We start from the raw sequence: 24,630 nt of genomic DNA on the forward strand, positions 1-24,630 counted from the left end.
AGTACTGCACAGTGAGGACACATGGCATTTCAGCAATGCTGGCACCTGTCACATATCACAAGTGTCCCTCAATGCTTCAGTCTGAGAACTTTTCATGAGCCCTGATTTCTTCTGTAAGAAACCCATGGCTTCTGATAAATTTCTTTAACCTAAATTCTCTTGTTCATTTCATTCATTTAATATTAAACTCTAGGCTAGTTGGAGATACAGTTTAGGTATATAATTAAGAAGTAAAAATAATGCCTTCCAGAAGACAGCTTATCTCCTTTTATGTCACCCTTATATACACAAAAAACAACCCTGAGTGAATTAAACTTTTGCCTTGATACTGAAATGGATTTCCTCCAACAAGGTTTGTTCTGCTAGGTAGACAGTAACAAATAGCTCAAGAGATCATGAACAAACTGGCAGGAGCCATGGAAACCTTGAAACTCTAACAAGATTACATTTGCAGTGATTAAAATGTACCATTAGGCTGGTGGGATGGTAAAATGAGGCCATCGCTCTGGAAAACTGTGTGGCAGCAATCCAGCCATTCATCTCCTTGCTGTCTATCCAAGAGAACTGGAACTTACATCCACACAGAAACTTACATATGAATGTTCGCAGCAGGATTATTCAAGATACCCACAAAGTAGAAACAACCCAAATGTCCATCAACTGTTGAATGGATAAATTTGATGTATCTATGTCATGAAATATTCAACCAGAAAAAGAATGAAATTCTGGCCTGGTGTGGTGGCTCACACCTATAATCCCAGCGCTTTGGGAGGATGAGGCAGGTGGGTCACCAGAGGTCAGGAGTTCGAATTAGCTGGACGTGGTGGCGTATACCTGTAATCCCAGGTACTCTGGAGGCTGAGGCAGGAAAATCGCTTGAACCCAGGAGGTAGAGGTCGCAGTGAGCCGAGATGGCACCATTGCACTCCAGCCTGGGCAACAAGCGAGAAACTCGGTCTCAAAAAAAAAAAAAAAGGAAATTCTGATACATGTTACATCATGGATGGACCTTAAAAACATTCTGCTAAAGTGAAAGACACCAGACACCAAAGGTCACATCTGTATGGTTCCACTGACAGGAAACGTCCAGAACAGGCAAATCCACAGGGATGGAAAGTAGAGGAGTGGCTGCCAGGGGAGGGGAAGCGCAGAGCTCCTGCTGAAGGTACTAGGTTTCTGTCTGAGGTGATGAAAATGTGCCAGAATTAGGGTGCTGGTTGCACAACTTTGTGAGTAAAATAAAAACCAATGATTCGTACACTTTAAAAAGGGTAAATTTTAGGGTATGTAAATTATGTCTCAGTTAAGCTGTTATTTAAAAAGTGTTATTAATTTAAGACAGGGGCCTCTAATCAGGAGACCACTAAACCTAACCTGAAATACATCCATTGCTCTACTTCCTTCAACTCTGCTTAATGATTTTGCTACAAGCATTATCTTTCTTCTCTTTCCTCAAAGCCCCACTCAAACTAATCTCAAAGTTTCCAGGAAATGAAAAGCTGAGGACTTCTGCAATAAGAGTAGTCCTGTTATCTTCACTGGAAAGCTGACACAGAGTCCAGGAGCAGCACAGGGCTGGGAGCGAACCCAGTGGCTTCAGCACTCTACTTTTGGAGTGGCTGCACTTCCTTTTCCTAAGTCAAGCTAGTGGAATACTAGTTCCATGTAACCCCCAGTGTGCCTGTCGCCCCGCTAAGCCACAGGAGCGGGTCTTGAGCACCAGGCAAGACAGCCCTGCACTGTGGCTCCTCAGAGGACAGAGTCAGTACCTGTGCTGAGCCCAGGGTTTGTGGCAGCACAGGAGAACATGGCTTAGAATACAAAGAAAAATACTTCCTTGGGTTTCCACATCTGTATAAAACTGTGGCCATGTGAATTTCATACTTAAACCCTCTTCTATGACATAAGATATTGTGGAACAGTAAAATGCACACCATAAAACAGTATTCCGGTAATACTTCTGGTGTGCCCTGGAGCAGCCCTTCAATCACCGTGGTGGGACAGCCAGGAAGGGAATCTGATCAGGCATTCTGACTCCAGAGATTTATCTCTGCTAAGAATATCCTATGAATACCGTATAGATGTGGGAACTTAACGAAACATTTCCAAAGCAAGTTCACTGAATTTCAGAAAGATAATTTTCTTTTTCTTTTCTTTTTTCTTTCTTTTCTTTTCTTTTTTTTTTTTTGAGATGCAGTCTTGCTCTCTTGCCCAGGCTGCAGTGCAGTGGCACAATCTTGGCTCACCGCAACCTCCGCCTCCCAGGTTTAAGTGATTCTTGTGTCTCGGGCTCCTAGTAGCTGGGATTACAGGAGTGCACTACCACACAGGGCTAACTTTTGTATTTTTAGCAGAGATGGGGTTTTGCCATGTCGCTCAGGATGGATTCAAACTCCTGACCTCAAGCAATCTGCTCTCCTCGGCCGCCAGAAGTGCTGGGATTACAGGCATGAGCCACTGCACCCGGCCAGCAAGATATTTTTCAGATCGTAGCTAGCTGGAGAAACTGAAAGAAGGAAATTAAAACACCCATCTGAAATTAAGCCCTTTGCATGATTCCTTTGAATCTCTGCTTAAATTTATATAATTATATAAGATAACTTTGTAACTCTGGAATGTCTCACATTTTACAGGACATCTGCTAGTTTTTTTATTTTTTGAGACGGAAACTCGTCACCCAGGCTGGAGTGCAATGGTGCGATCTTGGCTCACTGCAACCTCTGCCTTCTGGGTTCAAGTGATTGTCCTGCCTCAGCGTCCAAAGTAGCTGCAACTACAGGCATGTGCCACCATGCCTGGCTAATTTTTGTATTTTTAGTAGAGATGGAGTTTCTCCATGTTGGCAAGGTTGGTCTTGAACTTTTGGCCTCAAGTGATGTGCCCATCTCAGCCTCCCAAAGTGCTGGGATTCCAGGCGTGAGCCACCGTGCCCAGCCTGCTAGTTATATTTAAAAATGTCTTTTGTTAAAGACAGGGCATTAAAAATAATATATATATAAAATATATATGTGTAATATAAAACTAATAATATATATAAAGAAAAAATCTTCCTAATCAACTCTTGACTCAAGATTGGGGACATGAAATTATCAAGTAGTATAATTTAGAAACTTTGTTAAAAAAAATGTTCTTTACACACTTCTGTTCTACTTCATCAGGAAATTACACACACACACACACACACACACACACACACTCAACTTCACAGGAAATGAAGAGCTCCTGAAACATGTTGCTATCTGCAACTCTGCAAACAGTTCTCTCTTCTGTCCTGGTGGTACTTATTATTCCAAAAGCCTCACATGATCCACGCGCTCACCAGCGTGGAGGTGGAAAAACCCACACTTCCATACAAAATCTGTCAACCCATATCTCTTATAGACACATAAGTTTTTTTTTTAACCAAATATTACAAGTGTGCTCTGATACTTAACAAAAATCCTTGTCTCCTTACAATTCATCCTATTATCTTGAATTCACACATCATGTAGCTTCCCCTCATAATGCTTCAAAGACTGAAACTGTGAGTCCTATTAAAATAATTTACATTGACGTGCCAAATAATGAAGAGGAAAACAACAAAATATCCTTTATGGAGCAACCAGGCTTCAACCTAATCACTAAGCAGCCTGCACTGTGCCACGGCCGGCATTGGAGTGTGGTTCATCAGAGCTCCCATGCCACCCCCAGTCACAGAGAGTTGCGGAGGGGAAGGGGCTGTGGCTTGTGTCACAGTCAGACATCAGGTGTGGACTCTGTTCCACCGATGCCTCCCCAGCAAGGTGCCCAGTACCATGAAGCTACGCTATGCTTCAAGCTGCCAGAATGGATGCAGAATTTGCTTGGGAGCCATGTGAAAGTGAGCTTTAACCCCACTTTCCTACTTTCCAGTTGTATGGCACAGGGTAAAATCTTTATTCCTGATGAGCTTCAAGCTCCTCATCTGTGAAGTGGGTAAAATAATATCTGCTTCTGAGACTTATTTTGAAGATCACACAAAACAGGCCTAACTGGCCTATGATAAACGGTAGCTCTTGACTTTTACACTCCCCTGTTTCCCTTGGTGCTCAAGTTAATCTCATTTTACCTGAAGGAGACACAGACCCATAGCCTCTGCTGGGAGTGTTCTGGTTAAAAGTAACCCAACCAACCTGGGAGAGCTATGGGTCCAGAAGCCATTTCAAAAACACTTAATGCTTCCTGGGGCCCTGCCTGTGGGTCATGAAAACAAGTCCAGTTACATACTCTGGCCAGGCAGTCCCACTTTGGGAATGCTATCTGCTCCCCCTCCAAAAATCGGTTCTTCTGCTGATAAAAAGACAAGCCACTTATAACACATAAATTATATACAACCAATGAAGGACTACTACTCAAAATATATAAAGCTCAAAACCCCAAAAGAAAAATAAACAAAAGACTTGAACAGCACTTCATCAAAGTGGAAACACAAACAGCAATACACAGCAAAAGGCTCTCAGTCTCAGCAGTAATTAGGAGCTGGAATTTAAACCACAGTGAATTCCACTACAGACCCACCAGGCTGAAAAAAAAGCAGTCGGGAAAAAAGATAACGAGGACACCTAAGTGTACCAAATAATGGAAAGACAGCAGAGCAGCAGGAGCTCTACTATGCTAATAGGAATGGAGGCTGAACTCCGCTTCTGGAAGACAGTTTAGCATTATCCATTGAAGGTTAGGAACACCCCACCCCCATGATGTGCACACCTGTGGCCTAGGGGATACACAGCAGGGACTCCTGCCCCTGCCAGCAGTGACCAGAAATGCCTAGAACAACTGCATGAAGAAAGAGATTGTGGTAAATGCATAAAATGGAGTGAAAATGAATAAACCGGAGCTACCTGCAATAGACAGATGAATCTTACAAGGTTTATTGGTTTAACACTATGTGTCTCCAGTCCTCCTCTGTAAGGGGCCCCCACACCAGGGTCCTTTTGTGTGCATCTGGGGCCGCGGCATCTCTAGTGAGCAAAAAAAGCAAAACACAAAGAATGTGCAAGCATGATGCTGTTTCCATAAAGTTCAAAAACAGGTAAACCTATATGCGCACACATACACGCCTTTTTTTTTTTTTGATAGCCAGGTCTCAATCTGTCACCCAGTGATTCTCCCACCTCAGCCTCCCAAGTAGCTAGGACTACAAGTGTGCACCATCAAACTCGGCCAGTTTTTTATTTTTTATATTTGTTTAGAATGAATTCTTTTTAAAAAAATGTTTGTGGGTACATAGCAGAGAATCAGGAGGGTTCTTCTGTTTTCCCTAGAGTAGATTTTTATTTTTTGTAGAGATAAGGCCTATGATGCCCAGGCTGGTCTCGAACTCCTGGCCTCAAGTGATCCTCCTGTCTTGGCCTCCTGAAGTGCTGGAATTACAGGCGTGAGACACCGTGCCCAGCCTAAATATATTTTTTAAAGATGTATAAAAAGTAGTATAACTGCAAAGAACCACATGGAAGAAATTTCAGAAGTGTGAAGATCTTTAGGATCGGGGTGGGGGCAGCAGGTGGCTTTTGGATACCCGCCATGTTTATTGAATTACAGTGGTGGGTTCGTGAGTGAGCTTTATTTATTCACTTATTATTTGTTACAATCTACAATTATGCCATTGTTCATATGCTTGTTATATTTCACAGTAAAGAAGGTTAAAATATAATCTCAATAAATAAAGGAGATACAGACAGAGATACACAAGGAAGTGTGTTGCAGCACTGCTTTGAAGTGTTAAAAACCAGAAACAACCTGAATATCTATCAGGAGAGGGACATCCTGGTGAAATTAAGTGAAAAAGGCAAACCATATTTTTTTGTTTACAGATATGTCTACATTCATGGAGAAAGATGTGAAAGATTACTTACTGGGGTAAATATCCAGTGGGTAAAAGGTAAAAGAGAGATTATTAAATTGTTATAATTTATGTTAGTTATGTGAACAGCAACAACCAACAAAAGCAGTGGCTATATTACTATTGCATTTACAGATCATACTGAAAGCCCTAATCTGAGGCCTTTTACAAATGTATGGTCCACGTTCAACGGCTTCATCACAACCCACCCTGTTGTTGGTGTCTTGAGAAAGAGAAGTAAATTATCTTGCTTTCATTTAACAGTAATGAAAACTAAAAGTAATGATATTAAAAGTAATGGTAAAAACCGCAATTACTTTTGCACTAACCTTTTTTAACAGCTGATTAGTTTTGTTAATAAGTATCTAAGTAAACGGAAAAAAAAAAGAACACTAACTAAACCAAAAGCAGGCAGTGTAATTATTTACTATGGATTTAATACTCTTCCTGGTTACTCAAGACAATCCTAGTATAGTTTATTGCTGTTGTTTAACAAAAACAGTGGAAAATACCAAGAATCTAAATTAATATCAACATCACTGACAAGAAATAATCAGATATTTGTTTTGAGGGCCAGGGGTTATAACTATAAAACAAACGAGAAATTTATAGAAATGAATTATCCTAAAACTGGAAGTAATTAAATGTCAGCTGTAGTACCGAAAATCAGACTTTGGAATTTGGTGGACCTGTCTTGAGACCCATCTCACATACAGGGATCCAAATTACTTAATGTCAGTGAACTTCGGGGTCTTATCTAAAAAATAAATACCATGATCTAATTTATTACCTAGTTTGAAGGTAAAATGAAAAAAATAGAGTGACTCTAGTGAAACTCAAGCTTTCTTTTCTTTCCACTTTCAGCATCCCATATTAACAGAGAGATTTTCTTGGTAAATTATAAAGATTTAAGTGTTTTTTCCAAAATTCAAATCTGTAAGGTTTTCCAATTTTGAGAATTCAGCTAATAATAGCATATTTAAAGTAAGTATTTGGATTTTTAATTTGAGATTAATACAGGAACATTTCTATTCTGCTTCTGAATCATACTGCTACCCAGTGTCCCCATGATAGCAACTACTGCCGCAAGCTATTAACCTGAGAGGAAGAAAGAAGAACAACTATGGAATATGCGAAATGTTTTTATGAGCAATTAATCCACAACAGATGCTTTCAGACTATGCTGCTGGACTCCTAAGGAGCTGGGTGGGGAGCCATGGTGGCCCAACTCATCCACCTTCCAGAACAAACAACTTCACATAATTTGTTTTATAAGCTGCTCCTTCCCCTTCCCTTCTCTCTCCTCCTCCCTTCCTTCCCTCCCTCCCTTTCCTTGTATATAGACAGGTCTCGAGATGTTACCTAGGCTGGCCTTGAACTCCTGTGCCCAAGTGATCCTCTTGCCTTGGCCTCCCAAAGTACTGGGATTACAGGTATGAGCCATCGTGCCTAAACATATTTATATTAAAGAAAAACAGGGCCAGGTGCAGTGGCTCACACCTGTTATCCCAGCACTTTGGGAGGCTGAAGTGGGCGGATCACGAGGTCAAGAGATCAAGACCATACTGGCCAACATGGTGAAACCCCGTTTCTAATAAAAATACAAAAATAAGCTGAGTGTGGTGGTGTGCACCTGTAGTCCCAGATATTCGGGAGGCTGAGGCAGGAAAATTGCTTGAACCCGGGAGGTGGAGGTTGCAGTGAGCAGAGATCAAAAAAAAAAAAAAAAAAAAAAAAAAAGAAAAACAAAACCCGAAAGTCTTAAAACCACTGGCCTCCACCACTGCACTCTAGCCTGGGCAACAGAGTGAGACTCTGTCTCAAAAAAATAAAGAAAATAAAATCACTGACCTCCTACTGGTAGATGATTATGATTTCTGTGGTAGGAAGGACAGTGAGGGGTAGGGTGGGGGAAATATTTTTAAGAGAAGAAATGATTAAAAAAAGAATAAAACAAAACCCTGCCCATTTACTGAATTCTAGACTTACTGTGCTATAAGGTAACTAGTTAAATTACTAACCTGGAGGGATAAGTGGTATGTTTTTATGCTGTCATATCAGCTGATCTTCCATTTGTTTTGTTTTGTTTTGTTTCTTTTTTTGAGACAGAGTTTTGCTCTTGTTGCCCAGGTTGGAGTGCAATGGTGCGATCTTGGCTCACTGCAACCTCTGCCTCCAGAGTTCTAGCGATTCTCCTGCCTCACCCTCCCAAGTAGCTGTGATTACAGGTGCCTGCCACCACGCCCGGCTAATTTTTAGTATTTTCAGTAGAGACGGGGTTTCACCACGTTGGCCAGGCTGGTCTTGAATCTCTGACCTCAGGTGATTCACCTGCCTCGGCCTCTCAAAGCGCTGGGATTATAGGCATAAGCCACCGCATACGGCCCATTTGGTTTCTTTTATCCCTGTTTTAAACTAAATCTCTCTGTACAAATCCCAATGGCTTCATTATCCATTCTTTCCCATTATTGGGTTATTGACAATGCCTAACAATGTCCAACTGGATGATTTATATTCTTCCTTGGCAAAAACATGGAGCACTTTCAAACTGTATCATGTTTCTAAATTACTTCTGATTTCTTTCTTCTACCCATTTTGTTTGTAAAAACAAGACAACAAAGTCTTGGGTCAGTGCTGGCTAGATTTCTACTTTTTCAGTTAAGTAGAAAGAAAAAGTCTGAGGAAGAAGGGAAAAGCAACTTCTTACATGCTGGTTTACACTGCACAAGGTACTTCTATGAATGTGATCTCATTAAATTCTCCTAACTAACTTTCGGAAGTAGATTTATCCTTGTTGATAACTAAGGATGGGATTAGTACCAATCAACCAGCAAATTTAAGAACCAATGTATTAACCAAGATATATGGATTCTAAAACCAGAGCTGTGAATCAGTGCCGAATCACAGCTGTCTCCCCTCAGTGATCAGGGCGCTCCTAGAAGTTTTTTTTTTTTTTTTTTTTTTTTTTTTTTTAAACCAGCAAGTTCCCTTGAGTAAGCCTGGCCCACACAGTCAAATAATTCAGAGCTAACTTGGTTATACTGTGTCCCTTGGTCATGTGGGAGTAGGTAGTGGAGTGAGGGAGGAAGAATAAAGTCACTTTTGAGAACACTTCTAAAAAATTTGTTTTTATAGCCAAGAAAAATTTTTAACAGTTTGTTAGGTTCAGATTTCATCATTTATTAATCAGGTTTTTTTTTTTTTTTGAGACGGAGACTTGTTCTGTCACCCAGGCTGGAGTGCAGTGGTGTGATCTTGGCTCACTGCAACCTCTGCTTCCTGGGTTCAAGTAATTCTTCCTACCTCAGCCTCCCGAGTAGCTGGGACTATAGGCACGCGTCACTATGCCCAGCTAATTTTTTGTACTTTTAGTATAGACAGGGTTTCATCGTGTTACCCAGGATGGCCTCGATCTCCTGACCTCGTGATCCGCCTGCCTCAGCTACCCAAAGTGCTGGAATTACAGGTGTGAGTCACTATGCCTGGCCAAATTGGGTTTTACTGAACACTGTGCTAACTGCTATAGAGGATACAAAAATAACACTTGGCCCTGAACAGCAGCCTATTTTTGGTCAAAAGATGGTCTAACCAAATTGAGTATCCCTAATCTGAAATTCAAAACTTTTTGGGCACTGATGTGACACTCAAAGGAAATGCTCTTTGGAGTATTTTGGATTTCATATTTTCCCATTAGGGATGCTCAACCAGCAAGTATAATGCACATATTTCAAAATTCATAAAAACTGGAAATTTGAAACACTCCTAGTCCTAAGCATTTCAGAAAAGGGATGCTCAACTTGTACTGGAAAAATAAGTTTATGGGTGGAGGGTAAGGTCATTTTACTCTGAGTGCTTTCCCATGGGCCTCTGCCTAGAAACTCGAACCTATGAGTCCTAGCCAAAGGGCTCCTCCCCTGCTGACCAAAGCAAATGAAGGGGATGTTCACCCACTCCAGCAAAAGTGTTATTAACCTGCTGCTCTCTGGAGTGTAAATGCCTTGAGGGCAGGAGCTATGAATTCACATGCCCATGCTGTTTGTTAAATGAGTAAGTGAAGCCATAGCAACATACAGAAGACTGTAGTCAAAGCAGAACTTTTATCTAATTGACAATAAGGTGAACTTATTTTTGTTGAGTAGTGGTAAGTACAGTCCAACAGTTTTTTTTTTTTTTTTTTTTTTTTTTTGAGACGGAGTCTCGCTCTGTCGCCCAGGCTGGAGTGCAGTGGCCGGATCTCAGCTCACTGCAAGCTCCGCCTCCCGGGTTCACGCCATTCTCCTGCCTCAGCTTCCCGAGTAGCTGGGACTACAGGCGCCCACCACCTCGCCCGGCTATTTTTTTGTATTTTTTTAGTAGAGACGGGGTTTCACCGTGTTAGCCAGGATGGTCTCGATCTCCTGACCTCGTGATCCACCCGTCTCGGCCTCCCAAAGTGCTGGGATTACAGGCTTGAGCCACCGCGCCCGGCCCCAGTCCAACAGTTTTAAATAGTTTTAGCTTCAGTAGTAGAAGGGTAGGTACTCAGGGCAGGAATGCTGGGAATGGTTAATGCTTAGCCTACACAGTTCAAATAGAATCTCTCAGATGGTTTGTGGTTCTCATTCATCCTCCTTCCTGTGATCAAACAGATGGGTGTTCCAAGCCTGATCACAGTCCCTTGTCTTCCCTTTGCATGCTTTAATCACTCTTGATTTTCACTCTCACTGATAGTGAAAGTAGATTACATAGAGTAGACATAAAATCAGGATTCTTATCTTAAGGATAAGAGATCTTCCACTGAAAGACAAAAGTGATGGCTGGTTTAGAGGGGTGCCTATTTTAATAAACAAATTCATGTTCTTATTTCTCCAAAATAGCCTTACTGGCCAAGGTTAATAATAACTGGCATTTCCTTTTTGAGCCCCTATTCCTTATGTTATACCTTTTTGATATATGTGGAATTATGCCCAGAAGTTCCATTGAGACACTATTCTTTTCCAACTGAACTTATGAAATATCTGTAGTTATTTTCATAAGAGCATAAGCACTTTCTAGACATTCAGTTCATTTTTCTTTTTTAAACTTGAGGTAAAATTAATATAAAATTATAGTAAGAAAATAATTAAAGTAAATTAAAACTTCATAAAATTAGTCATTTTAAAGTATGCAATTTAGTGGTATTTAGTACATTCAGAATGTTGTGCACACACTACCTCTATTTAATTGCAGAATATTTCCATATCCCAAAGTAGACCCCATCCCCATTAGCAGTCACTCCCATTTCCTCTCTTCTCAGGCCCTGGCAGCCCATCTGCTGTCTCCATAGATTTGCCTGGTCTGGACATTTCACAATAAGGGAGTCACAAGGCATGAGACCTTTTGTGTCTGTTTTTTTTTTTTGGACTTAGCATCATGTTTTTGAGGTCCATCCATGTTGTAGCATGCTCCTTTTAGTTAGTTCACTTTGGATGTAATAAAAACCTATTTTATGGCCCATTTCATGTCTTCTCTTAAAAAATGTTTCCTTCCTTTACTTCCAGTTCTACTTCTCTGTTTGCATTGGGGTGATGTTTCAGGACAACGACCAGCTTGGTTTAATTGTATCCCTTTCAATTTTATTATTGATGCTATATCCCATATTCTTCTGACTTAAGCATATAAATTCCTCCTTTTTTCCCTCCTTAATTAAATCACTGAAGATTCATGACTGCTTAGCTGCTAATGAAAATGAAGAAACTAAAGCTTAGAAGTATAATATTAGTCAGTTTACTGTACTTCTACACATTCCTTTATTATTCTAATGAGAAAATAAGTCTCTGTAAATGAAAGATTCAACTTTTCAACTTCTGATTTTCCTCATTGTTCTTGTGCAAAATATACATTATCAAAATTATTTTAAGCAGATTAAGTTATTAAGATAAAGACTCTTTGTATAAGAATCAATTAATGTGTTCAAAGTAAAGCAACCAAATATATAAGGAAGTGAAGAAACAGTTGAAGCCTTAGAGAGTTATAAATTCTAATAATGACATGTGTGACTTGGGACTAGGACTTTAGATTTAAAAAATATATTTCCTTTAAAATAAAAATAAGTCACGATCTCTATTAATCTTTGATTAGACTCACTAGTAAAAATGATTGTCAGTTTATAGTAACAACAAAGGCACTCAGAAATAAAGCGATTAAACAAAAATCAGAAAAACAGACTTCATCTTCCTAAAATGTAACCAATCCAAAGAAAATGTTTTGTAGAGCTTAGTTTACCTTCTAAAATGCTCTACGTTTAAAATAAAAAAATCGCAATCCGGATGCTTAGAATGCATTATTTTAGCAGAAGACTTTACAAAGAGATACTTCACAATAGGTAAATATTGGTCAAAAAAACCCCAGTCTTAAAGGACAGTAAAGTTTAATTTAGACTTAAAATCCTAGTGGGAGGTAACATTTGGCAGAAAGAAAACAAACTATAGGGAAAACACAAAACACACTTCTAAACTGATGAAGGGCTTGAAGTAACAGCATGCTGCTCAGGTAGAAAGTGTCTACTGCTGCTGCTCTGAGCAGTCCTGGTCTCAAGATTCGCATTCTCTCTCTCTCTCTCTCTCTCTCTCTCTCTTTTCTTTTTTTTGAGATGGAGTCTTGCTCTTTCACCCAGGCTGGAGCGCAATGGCATGATCTTGGCTCACTGCAACCTCCGCCTCCCGGTCCAAGTGATTCGCCTACCTCAGCCTCCCGAGTACCTGGGATTACGGGTGCACACCACTACATGGCACGCCTGCCTGGCCAGAAACTCCTGACCTCGGGTGATCTGCCTCTCGGCCTCCCAAAGTGCTGGGATTACAGGTGTGAGCCACTGCGCCCAGCCCAGCACTCTCTCTTAAGTGATACTTTATTTTCCTTTCAGACACTCTGGTGAAGTCACAGGAACAATTATATTTTTCAAAATCATGAAAGAATTCTTAAAAATGTCCTTTGAAGCAGGGTATCTAAGCATAGCAATTAAGAAAGAGATTCTGGACCTCAAACCCCAAGGGAAGTGTGTGGCTTTTTAAAAGGGTGGCCTTTTTGAAGAAGGAAAATCAAAGGAAGTAAATTACTATTGAAGTTTCTTACCCAAGGAGAGCTCTTACCACTACATATTTCCTGTTGAAGGAGCCTCTGAAATGATTCTCCAATAAATAACCCAGCCCGGTAAACTCATGTGGAATGATTCTTAAGGGTTCCCTCTCCAGCACTTTGGTGTATCCCAGTTTCACTCAGCTAGACGGAACGTGATGGGCTCTGTGGGAGACTGAAGACCCCAGCATCCTGCCCAGTCACAGCTGTGCTGGCTGGTGGACCCTGGGCCAGTCACCCTACCTCTGTCTCAGGCCCTCTTCTGTAAGACCGGGTAGACACTGAGCCTCCTCCTCTGTAACTGACTTTTGTGAAGACTAAAAGGAAAAGGGAAAGTGCAATGCATACAACTTTTTTTTCTGTGAAAAATTCATAACACTCACACTCTTGCCATCCGTGATAAAGTGCTTTCACTGCATGCCCATGTTCACTTTCCCTTAAATTAGTGAGGACACCGAGGGTCTGTGTCCACGGGCACATGGCTAGTGTGGTTGTCACCTGCACCGCACACAGACCCTGGCACCAAATGGGTCGCCACCCTTACTGCTATAATTGAGCTCCAATAATTATGAAGTATAAAAATACACATTTAAATCTTGCTGACAAAAGTTCTAAGATTAACCCAAGAAAACACCTAATGTGCATCCCACAAATAAAAATTGTTTGCTTATCATGTGTCAGAAATTCTGCTATCTACAGAAAATATAATGGTAAATGAGAAACAGCACCTGCCCTGAGGGAGCCTACCAACCACCAGGCAAGTGTGAAATATGGTGGCTGGGCATGCAACTGACACACCCTCACTGACTGTCTACGTGTAGACACCCTACAAGGAACAGTTGTAACGATGATGAAGCCATCATAGGCCCATTAGACTCAGAGACCAGTGGCCCAGAGCATGGCACAGGCCACCACTGGAGGGGATGGAGGCAGGCGGGCACATGGCGCAGGCAGCACTGGAGGGAGTGGGGAAAGGTGGGCACCTGGCACAGGCCAGCGCTGGAGGGGATGGGAAAGGTGGGCACCTGGCACAGGCCAGCACTGGAGGGGGTGGGGGAAGGTAGGCACGTGGCACAGGCCAGCACTGGACAGCAGCCCTTGTATGATGCATCTATGATGCACTGGAGGACTCCTCATATGAATGTCATGATGTTCTCATATTATTCATCAAAAAAAGGGGCACACTCAAACCTATACCAGTGACATCACTCACTGGCATTAAAACATGCGTCTGTGTTGGGCCACAGGCCAGCAGACATCCCACACAGTCCTAGGCACAGGCACCAGAGTGAGCTGCAAGCTTACCTCCATGGTGCTGGTGGAGGGGAGAGGGCATCCTGGTGGTGGTTGCAGCACGAGGCAAGTGAGGCAGTGCTGGGCCCTTAATGAGGGTACAGTATGAGACTGGCCTGTGAGGGAAAAGGGGCTTAAATAAAGCCCAGGAAACTAGTGCACAGGCTAGCAGGGCAGTGGACTGGGAATCCCACTGGGGGCTACAAAGGAACTTTCTATCCTGACTCGGATTTGTTAATTTCTGAGCATGCTGACTGAGCTTGGCTTCTGATATAAAGCTTATCACCACTTAATCTGCTGCCATAAAAATGGAAGTTCGTGTTTAGACAATAGCTTCTCATTGGCTCATTCTCTGAAATGTACTTCCTCCCCTCACCTTTTCATGGAAGCTGACCAGGGCAGCAGTCCTCGCCTTGTCCTCACTCTGCAGGGGATGAAATGGCTATGTGGGCCTGGGAGCTTGCCCTCCCTTTCCATTTTAGCCCTTAGCCCATGCCTTTCCCATTCTCTCCAGAGCTCCTACATCCTACCCCACCCTCTGCACCCCCTCCAAGGTGGGTGCTCTGAGCCTCCGCTCCCTGTGTGGGTGCTTGCCAGGTGGTGCCACATCACCAGCTATCCTTCTGAGTCTCCCCTTGGCTCCTACACTGCTGTAAGTGTAGAGGAAGTGAGCTGTTTTGTGCTCCTGGCATGTGCCACAGCTCCTGAGAGCTCCCTATGTATCACTTCTCTGTTCTCCTTCCTTCAACTGTGGGAAAAGTTTCCAGCCTTGTGGCCCTATCCCAATCTCTCCCTCAATTTCCCATCTATTGTAGGTACAGGAGTAAAGATAGTCTTACTTCATTTTTGTGTTTATGACCTCTTCTCTTCTTCACTCAAAAACTCATATTGAACCTCATTTCTCCAGAACCAATGCAAAATCCCTAATAATAGGATTTAGGCTTTATCTAGCAGACTTTATACCTCAGTATATTCTGGTTTGGGATAAATCCCCCAAATCTCGCACACAGCTCAGTGCCATGGCAACTAGCTAGGAGCATAGTACAAATAGGGACTAAATAATATTTACTGAATAAGTGAGTGAATTATCTTATTTATTTATTTATTTATTTTTTTGAGGTGAAGGTCTCACTATGTTGCCCTGGCTGGTCTCAAACTCCTGAGCTCAAGCGATCTGCCCACCTTTGCCTCCCAAAGTGCTAAGTTACAGGCATGAGCCACTGCACCCAGTCATAATCTCTCTTGAATAAACCCTCTTACTTCCCCTTTCGCATCTCTCTCTTTCTAAATCCTATATTTGTATTCACAGATAACATCTCACCAATTTAGAGACACTTTTCTTTCTGCTAGATCAAGATGTTTAAAGCTTTTGTTCTCATTTCTTTCATGAAACCTTCTGGGATCAGTCAGCTAAGGTCTAGTTATTTCAATCATCAACTACTCTAATACTTCTACCTGTCCTGTTTTGGGTTGAAAGGGACACAATTCAAGGTCAAAGACTATGTCAGTTGCTTTCTTTGTCATTCTCAACACCCAGACAGCACCCTCTGTAGACACTGAGTATTGACAAAATGCTCTTCAGTAAGAGCTTCTCCAGTACATTGCTGTAAAAGGGCCCTTCAAGCGGCCTACAGAAAATAGTACCTATAAATTAATAATGTATTTTGGACTCAGTGGTTGTTTTAACAAGTTGGGAAATAAATATCAGATTTTTGAACTGAAAGAGGTCTCCTTTCCCCACTCTCCCCAAAAGAATTTGTTAGCTATAGTTTCTATACCTATGATAGGTTAACATATTTCAGGGAATTTCTTTTCTTTTTCTCAGTATTGCCCTGGCAAATACAAATAAAAGCATATAATAAACAGCAATAAAAAAATAAAGTTCACACACAGAATTATGACACCAAAGCCCTGTGACTTCTCAGCTTGTTTGGCCTACTAAAGTGCTGCACAGGCTACTTGGGAGGACAGAGGTCGGTGGTGGGTGGGGAGGTGGGCTGGAGGGTGGCCCTTAGCAGAGAGTCACTGAGGAATAGCAGGAGTGCCCTGGAGAGGAAGGAAGCACAGGCTGTGCTGCATGTTCTGCGGTGAGCATATATCAGACTGGCACTGTTGTGAAAACTGTACAGTTTCTAAACCGAAGCTCGGGTTGTTTTTCTGACTCTTCTTCCTCTGACCAGTCGACATAGACGCTCAAATCCAAAAAATTAGTCTGTCAGAGAAACAAAAGCTATGCTGCTGTTTTTCTGCGAGCCTCTGGACTAAAGTCCCCTGCAACACAGTCACTCAACAGCAGGTAGGGCTGAGTGATGTTTCATCACCAGAACTGTGGATCAGGTGAAATTTAGATCTGGTAGGCCAGATCTAAGAGGCTCTGTGACTTAGCCCAAACATACAACTATCTTCCAATTGGGAAAAGGTTATTTTCTGTATTAGATACTGAAATTATAAAATTAATCATTTTAGCTTGAATTTGGGGAATTATATTTTGTTAAGGTTTATGAGAAGTGTATTTTGTTAAAGTTTACGACAGTTGCTATGAAACACAATAATTTGGGGGAAAAAAAAGAGAGACAATGTTGTGTTTACTGGGCCACGGATGGATGATGTCACTAATAAGCAATTATAACATCCCGCATTCCAAAACGATTTAATAATTTGTTTTGAAGAAATATAGCTTCCAAAAGAACAAGAAAACAATCTAAACATTTATTTGGATGTTTTGCATGGCAAAATATAATTAAATATATAAAATAATTAATCCGTATCTAAAAAAGCATCAAATACTAGTCACCAACTTTAACAAGGAAGGAGGTTCAAAAGTTTATCAGTAAATGAATTTGTTGGAATACTCAATGCATTTCCCATGGAAAAAACATTTCCCATGTAAATGTTATAGATGGTTAGGCTTCTAGTGCCAACCACAAAAACTAGATTAAATGTTAGGTACATGTATGGCTATAAAGAAGAATGGTGAAAGAACAGGACCTTTAGAGAGACAAAGATTCCCAGGTCCCGTCTGGCTGCGTCCTTCCCCAGCAGTATTTCCGTAAGATGCTACGTCCTGCAGTCTCCAGCCAGAACAGCTGCCTCTGGCCTGGAGCACAGCTGGAACATCCTGTGGTGGGAGCCCCCTCATGTCCTTGCCAGGCTTGGGTGGGTGGCAGCCGAGTGAAAGAGCCCTCCCCTCTAAACGGCCCTGATGGTTACCATAACTACACTTAGTCTTCAGATGCTTGTGAGTCTGAAATGTTTACAATGAATATTTTTTTCTTTTTGAGACAGAGTGTCGCTCTGTCACCCAGGCTGGAGTGCAGTGGTGCAATCTCAGCTCACTGCAACCTCTGCCTCTAGGGTTCAAGCAATTCTCGTGCCTCAGCCTAAGTAGCTGGGACTACAGCCATGTGCCACCATGCCCAGCTAATTTTTTATTTTTATTTTTAGTAGAGACAGGGTTTTGCCATGTTGGCTAGGCTGGTCTCAAACTCCTGGCCTTAAGTGATCAGCCTGCCTCGGCTTCCCAAAGTGTTGGGAGCTACTGCGCCTGGCCTACAATGAATATTCTAATGAGGACTAAAATGAGGTTCAGTCTTAATAAGGGTAAGACTCATGTGACCCAACCAAGCTTTTCTCGTATCTAGACATGCTTTTCAAATATCTGGATGAATCGCATTCCCCAAACACATAATGCAATTAAATTATAATACAGCTGCCTGTTTAAAACAAGAGGAAGTATTTATTATAAAATATAGCTGGCCGGGCGTGGAACCTCACGCCTGTAATCCCAGCACTTTGGGAGGCTGAGGTGGGTGGATCACCTGAGATCAGGAGTTTGAGACTAGCCTGACCAACATGGTGAAATCCCATCTCTACTAAATACAAAAAATTAGCCGGGTGTGGTGGCAGGCGCCTGTAATCCCAGCTACTTGGGAGGCTGAGGTAGGAGAATTGCTTGAATCTGGGAGGCGGAGGTTGCAGTGAGCCAAGATGGCACCAATGCACTCCAGCCTGGGTAACAAGAGCGAAACTCTGTCTCCGAAACAAACAAACACACAACAAACCAAAAACCAAACCAAACCAAACCAAAACAAAAAAACACAAAACATAGCTATACAGATCAATAAAAATGTGCTCTTATCTACTCAGGGCTTACAGGGGATATGTCTCCCAGGAAAACAAGCTCTTGGGCAGACCTGTCACTCAGCAGTATGGTATGCCAGGACTCAAAGTCAAGGCCTGTAGGAGAGCTAAATGCCTACTGAGGTCAGTCAAGGAAATGCTCACTAAACACTCACCATTTAGAATGGCCATAGCCAGAGTGGTCATGATGCAAACTACCGAGGATACTATCAATAAATGCTCCAAAAGCAGAATATCATACACTCAGAATGGGACTTTTTCCCCCTCCAATACAGTTATAGCTCAGATGTTCTATAATTAAACAAAACATCAACAAGAGAGCTAAAATAACACACTACTTAAAGAAAGAGATGTAATAAGAAGATTGAGAAAAACCCCAATTCACTATATGACTGGGTAGTTCCATTAAAAATGTTTCTTTTTTTTTTTTTTTCCCTAATTCATAGATTAGAATGATTACTGGAGCTGTAACAGGCACAGATAGGCCAGATCTTTGTAACACTCCACCTCTGCCTATCAAAAACAACATTTTAGGGCGAGGTGCCATGAAACCTGGCAGAGAACAATGCTTGCTTATTTTGGAAAGTGCAAAGACATGACAACTTAAGAATTTTGCTTAAAGCTCACAAAATGTTTTTTCACTAAATTAGGTTTTCATTTATACTTACCACCCAAAGATGCTTTATTGTTATAGTGAAGAAAACACACAAAAGACAAATCTTCATAATTAAAACACATATATAACATTTTAATCTTCTTTTAATAAAATTATGAATCATGAAACCTGCCTAATTCTTTTTGTTCTCAATTACAATTCTTCCCCTAAAGATACTTTATAGGTTCCACTCAACTTCTGGCCTTGTTTTATGGGCAAACTCTAGGATCCTGGTTTACTGCCTTTAAAAATAAAATTAGAGACAAAAGACTAATAAAAAGAACCAACAATTGTAGCAAACTGGATGCCATTCTGGCACGTTCTCACCTTCCTCTGGTGGCTTTCTGTAGAACCTTCATTCCCACCAGGCTGCAAGACTTCCCTTCCAACTGTCTTGCCTTCGACATGGTGAACTCTAAGTGCACTTCACCGAACATTCCACAGGCATCTTGTACCAGAAGGCAGGGTCTGTAAAAAACCATTCACATTTGTTCTTTGAGGAGGCAGTTTGGATTAATGCAGAGATAAAGATTTCCCTCTTCTTCTTCATTAGAAAGCCACTATATACTGCTATGACTGGCCAATATAATTTAAATAAATTAAAGAAAAACCAAGGGGGAAAAAAAAAAAAAGAAATTCACTGTAGTCATCTTCCTAAATGGGTGAGTCAGGATAAAAAAAAAGTTGAATTCAAGACATTCTTTCTGTATGTGTGCATGCAGGTGTTTGAACCACCATCCACAGGCATGAAACAAAAACCTAAGCCAAATATGGCTGAAAAGTACATCAAGATGACCATTCTCTTAAACCAAATATATTACCTAGAAACAGAGTGTCCTTTTCCCATTTTTACCCTGTTTCCCATGAAAGAAATATTTGTTTTGTGTGGATGCTCAATACTGAGAAAAGCTGCAGGATAACATTACGGTGAGAACAACAATATGAGGCTTTCTCTGAGACAGTACACATTTAGAGACAAGCATACCCCAGCAGGATAAAACCTGGTGTTCCAGCTTGCAGCAACACAGCCATAATGGACAGCCAGTGACATGATGGGATTCCCCCTAGTTTTTAAGTTTAGATGGTGTTATTCATGAAAGCCTATTTATGACTGAATTTCCAATCCTTTCGTTTTATAACTGAAGTAAATGAAGTTTATTTATCAAAAAACGACACATTCTCAGAAAACATTTCATGGAGGCTGAAGAAATTATAGTCAGTAAATAACATCACAAAATGGACATAAAAACTATTCTAAAGATAAGAATGTGAAAAAAATACATGTTGGAGGAGAACAGATGAAGTCAGGAGCCTTAAGTGCTGCCTTGGCAAAAGGGTCAAGAACTGTAGACTCCTTGATGAAGTCTCCCAGGCCCACAGGGCCAGCTGGTTTGCAAGAGAAGCAAAAATATATCCTGTCTGAAAAATAGCACCTTTACTTGGATTGCTAGTTCACCATGGAGTAAAGGCCAAACAAAGATGTGCTCAAATAAAAATCAAACACTCAGAAACAAACCATCATGTGGGAACAGTCAAAAGAAATAACACTAGACCTGCTGGGGACTTGAGATATTATAATTAATAGATAGAAAATATAGAATAACTGTTTTAAAGAGGTAAAAAGTCCCCAAAATATGAATAGGAGACAAGAAACTCATAAAATGACTTGATAGATTTGAAGAAGGATGAAATCACACTTTCAAAAAGGAAAGCTACATTTACTGAAATAAAAATATTCATTGAGTAGGTGTAACAAATGGCTATATGCATCTGAAGAGTGTATATATCAGATCTGAGGTATAAATCTGAATAAATTACTCAGAATATAGCTTGAGAAGTGAGAGGAAAAAAACATGAGAGAAGGTACAGAAATACAGAGGACAGTGAGAAGGTCTAACATGTCTAATAGGAATTTCAGTAAAACAAGACAGAGGAGGGGAAGCAATAACATGTAGATTTATAGTGACTGAGAATTTTTCCCACCTGATCTAAGATACAGGAAGAAAAACAAATACCAAGTAAAGCTGGCCACAGTGATTCACACCTATAATCCTAGCACTTTGGTAGGTTGAGGTGGGAGGATTACTTGAACTGAGGGGTTCAAGACCAGCCTGGACAATGTAGTGAGATCTTTTCTCTAGGAAAAATTTTAAAAAAAGTTAGCTGGGTGTGATGGCGCACACCCATAGTCCCAACTACTTTAGGGGCTGAGGTGGGAGGATCACTTCAGCCCAGGAAGTTGAAGCTTAAGTGAGCTGTGATCATGTCACTGCACTCCAGACTGGGCAACACAGCAAGACCCTGTCTCAAAAACAAAAACAAATCGGGGGGAAAAAACCCAAACAAATACCAAGCAGTACAACTAAATGGAAATCCAACTAATAAACTCACCATAATGAAACTAGAGAATACCAAAGACTATGAGCTGTTAAAAGCAAGAAGCACACAAATAAGATTTTCAAAGCACACACAGTGAGATTTAGAAGACAGTACATCTGCAAAAGAATACAAATTTGACTTAAATCAACCTTCTACAGAACAATGAATGAAGCCAGAAGACAGTGGAATATTTTCAGAATTCTGAAAGCCATCTCAGAAGTGTATCAGCAAAACTCCTTTCAAGAATGACGGTAAAATAAGGACATTTGAATTTTTTAATTTTTATTTATTTATTTTTTTGAGATGGAGTCTTGCTCTGCTGCCCAGGCTGGGGTGCAGTGGAGCGATCTCGGCTCACTGCAACCTCCATCTCCTGTGTTAAAGTGATTCTCTTGCCTCAGCCTCCTGAGTAGCTGTGATTACAGGAGCCCCACCACCACACCTGGTTAATTTTTGTATTTTTAGTAGAGATGGGGTTTCTCCATGTTGGGCAGGCTGGTCTCGAATTCCTGGCCTCAAGTGATCTGCCTGCCTCGGCCTCCCAAAGTGTTGGGATTACAGGTGTGAGCCACCACGCCTGGCCTGGGACATTTTTAGACAAAGAAAAACTAGGAGCATTTTCTACCTACAGAACCTGACGTATTTACTATTTTACTAATTACTAAAATGATTTCTAGACCAGGTGCAGTGGTTGACACCTATAATCCCAGCACTTTGGGAGGCTGAGGTGGGAGGATCACTTGAGCCCAGAAGTTCGAGATCAGCCTGGGCAACAAAGTGAGACCCTGTCTCTACAATAAATAAAAACATTAGCTGGGTATGGTGGCACATGGTTGTGGTCTCAGCCACTCAGAAGGCTGAGGCGGGAGGATCCCTTGAGCTCAAGAGTTTGAGGGTTGCAGTGAGTTACGATTGTGCCACTGTACTCCAGCCTGGGAGGCAGAGTGAGATCCTGTCTCAAAAAACAAATAAAATGATTTCTAAATTATGTACTTTAGGAATAAGGAAATTATCGTGGAATAAAGGCCTGAGACACAAGAAGGACTAATAAGCAAAAATACAAACAACCCAGAATAAACACAGGATAGAATAACAACACAATCAATAATATTAAAGCTGTAGAGCTGAAAAACTGAAAATGGATAGCAATGAAATCAAACAGGCAGTGACTGGAGCTCAAATGTTCCCAAGTCCTCATATCACTCTAAGCCTGGAGTTAAGATACTAACTTAACAATAGCATATGCGGTACAATTTCAAGGATAATCACCAAAGACCAGAAACAGGGAATATACCTCCTAATCACTAGAGGAAATAAATGGAATGAGAAATATAGGAAAACAAACAAAAAGGAAAACACAAAGAAAAAACATTAAATTGCCAATAAAATATAAAGTGATATGTGAAAGGATAAAGTCCTTGCATATTAGAAATGGAACAAAAATGATTTAAACATGTCAAAGACAGAACTTGTCATGTTGTTTGAAGGAAGAAAAAATGTCTTCCAATAAACTGGTGACAGAAAACCTTCCAAAGCACAGAAAAGTTCAAAGTAAAAGGACAGAAAAAAATGTTTCTGGCAAATATTAACCAAAAGAAAGCTGAAAAGGTGGTTTTGATGGTAAGCAAAATAGATTTTAAGAAAGTATTACTGGCTGGGCATGGTGGCTCATGCCTGTAATCCCAGCACTTTGGGAGGCCGAGGCAGGCGGATGACGAGGTCAGGAGATCGAGACCATCCTGGCTAACATGGTGAAACCCTGTCTCTACTAAAAATACAAAAAATTAGCCGGGGGTGGTGGTGGGCCCCTGTAGTCCCAGCTACTCAGGAGGCTGAGGCAGGAGAATGGCGTGAACCCGGGAGGCAGAGCTTGCAGTGAGCCGAGATCGCACCACTGCACTCCAACATGGGCAAGAGCGACACTCTGTCTCAAAAAAAAAAAAAAAAAAAAAAGAAAGTATTATTAAGGATAGAGAGGTTACTAATATAGATAAGAAGGTTTAATTCACCAGGAAGACATACAATTATAAACTTTTATGCTCTTACTAGCCTCAAAATACATTAAGCATAAATTAATAAAACTACACAGAGAAATGAAAAAATCCACCACCACTGTGGAAGATTTTAACACATCTCTGCCAATTATTGGTAAGTCAACAGATGAAAAAGTTAGTAAAAAATTAGAAAATTTGCATATACCTAACTAGTTTGATTTGTTGGATAAACAATTAGAAAAACTGCCCGTAATTAGAAAAAATGCATTTTCAAGCACACATGGAAGATTTATAAGAGGTGACAAGAGGCTGGATGAGGTGGCTCAGATCCGTAAGCTCAGCACTTTGGGAGGCTGAGTTGGGAGGACTGCTCAAAGCCAGGCTTCAAGACCAGCCTGGTCAACAAAGCGAGATGTTATCTCTATAAAAAATAAAATAGGCCGGGCGCAGTGGCTCACGCCTGTGATCCCAGCACTTTGGGAGGCAAAGGCGGGCGGATGATGAGGTCAGGAGATTGAGACCATCCTGGCTAATGCGGTGAAACCCCATCTCTACTAAAAATACAAAAAATTAGCTAGGCATGGCGGCAGGTGCCTGTAGTCCCAGCTACTTGGGAGGCTGAGACAGGAGAATGGAATGAACCCGGGAGGCGGAGCTTGCAGTGAGCCGAGACTGCGCCACTGCACTCCAGCCTCGGGGACAGAGCGAGACTCCGTCTCAAAAACAAACAAACAAACACACAAACAAACAAACAAATAAATAAGCAAGCTGGGCACAGTGGTGGTGCCTATAGTCCCAGCTACTCAGGAAGCTGAGGCAGGAAGACAGTCTAAGCCAAGTAGTTGGGAGCTGCAGTAAGCTATGATCTGGTCAGTGTACCCCAGCAGGGGTGACACAGATTCTCTCCCTTCCTCTCTAATTAATTCTCACTACACACTTGGCCATAAAGCAAGTCACAGTTAATTTCAAAGTATCTTATCATATAGAACACACTCTTTGCCTAAAATACAATTAAATGAGAAACCAAGAAAGAAATACATATTTTAAAAATCTTCTTACATTTGGAAATTTCACGTTTTTTTAACTCACAAGTCAAACAGGAAATCACAGAGAAAAGAGACAATAATTTGACCTAGTTGATAATAAAAATACCACATGTCAAATTTATTGGCTTTAATATAATAAAACAATTTCTTTTCTGATATACATTTATT

At 41.1% G+C, this 24,630-nt stretch overlaps 1 protein-coding gene across 12 annotated transcripts in view; it reads right to left on the reverse strand.

Moving 5' to 3' along the window:
- Nucleotides 1-24,630, reverse strand: part of SPIDR (scaffold protein involved in DNA repair) — a 480,217-nt gene that overhangs the window by 46,149 nt on the left and 409,438 nt on the right. For all 12 annotated transcript variants that reach the window (XM_050800368.1, XM_050800369.1, XM_050800370.1 and 9 more), the window contains one exon: nucleotides 19,371-19,511. In XM_050800368.1, the coding sequence (XP_050656325.1) occupies nucleotides 19,371-19,511 (141 nt within the window). The remainder of the gene's footprint in view (nucleotides 1-19,370; nucleotides 19,512-24,630) is intronic.

The sequence above is a fragment of the Macaca thibetana genome, chromosome 8 (genome assembly GCF_024542745.1).
Source record: "Macaca thibetana thibetana isolate TM-01 chromosome 8, ASM2454274v1, whole genome shotgun sequence".
NCBI lineage: Eukaryota > Metazoa > Chordata > Mammalia > Primates > Cercopithecidae > Macaca > Macaca thibetana.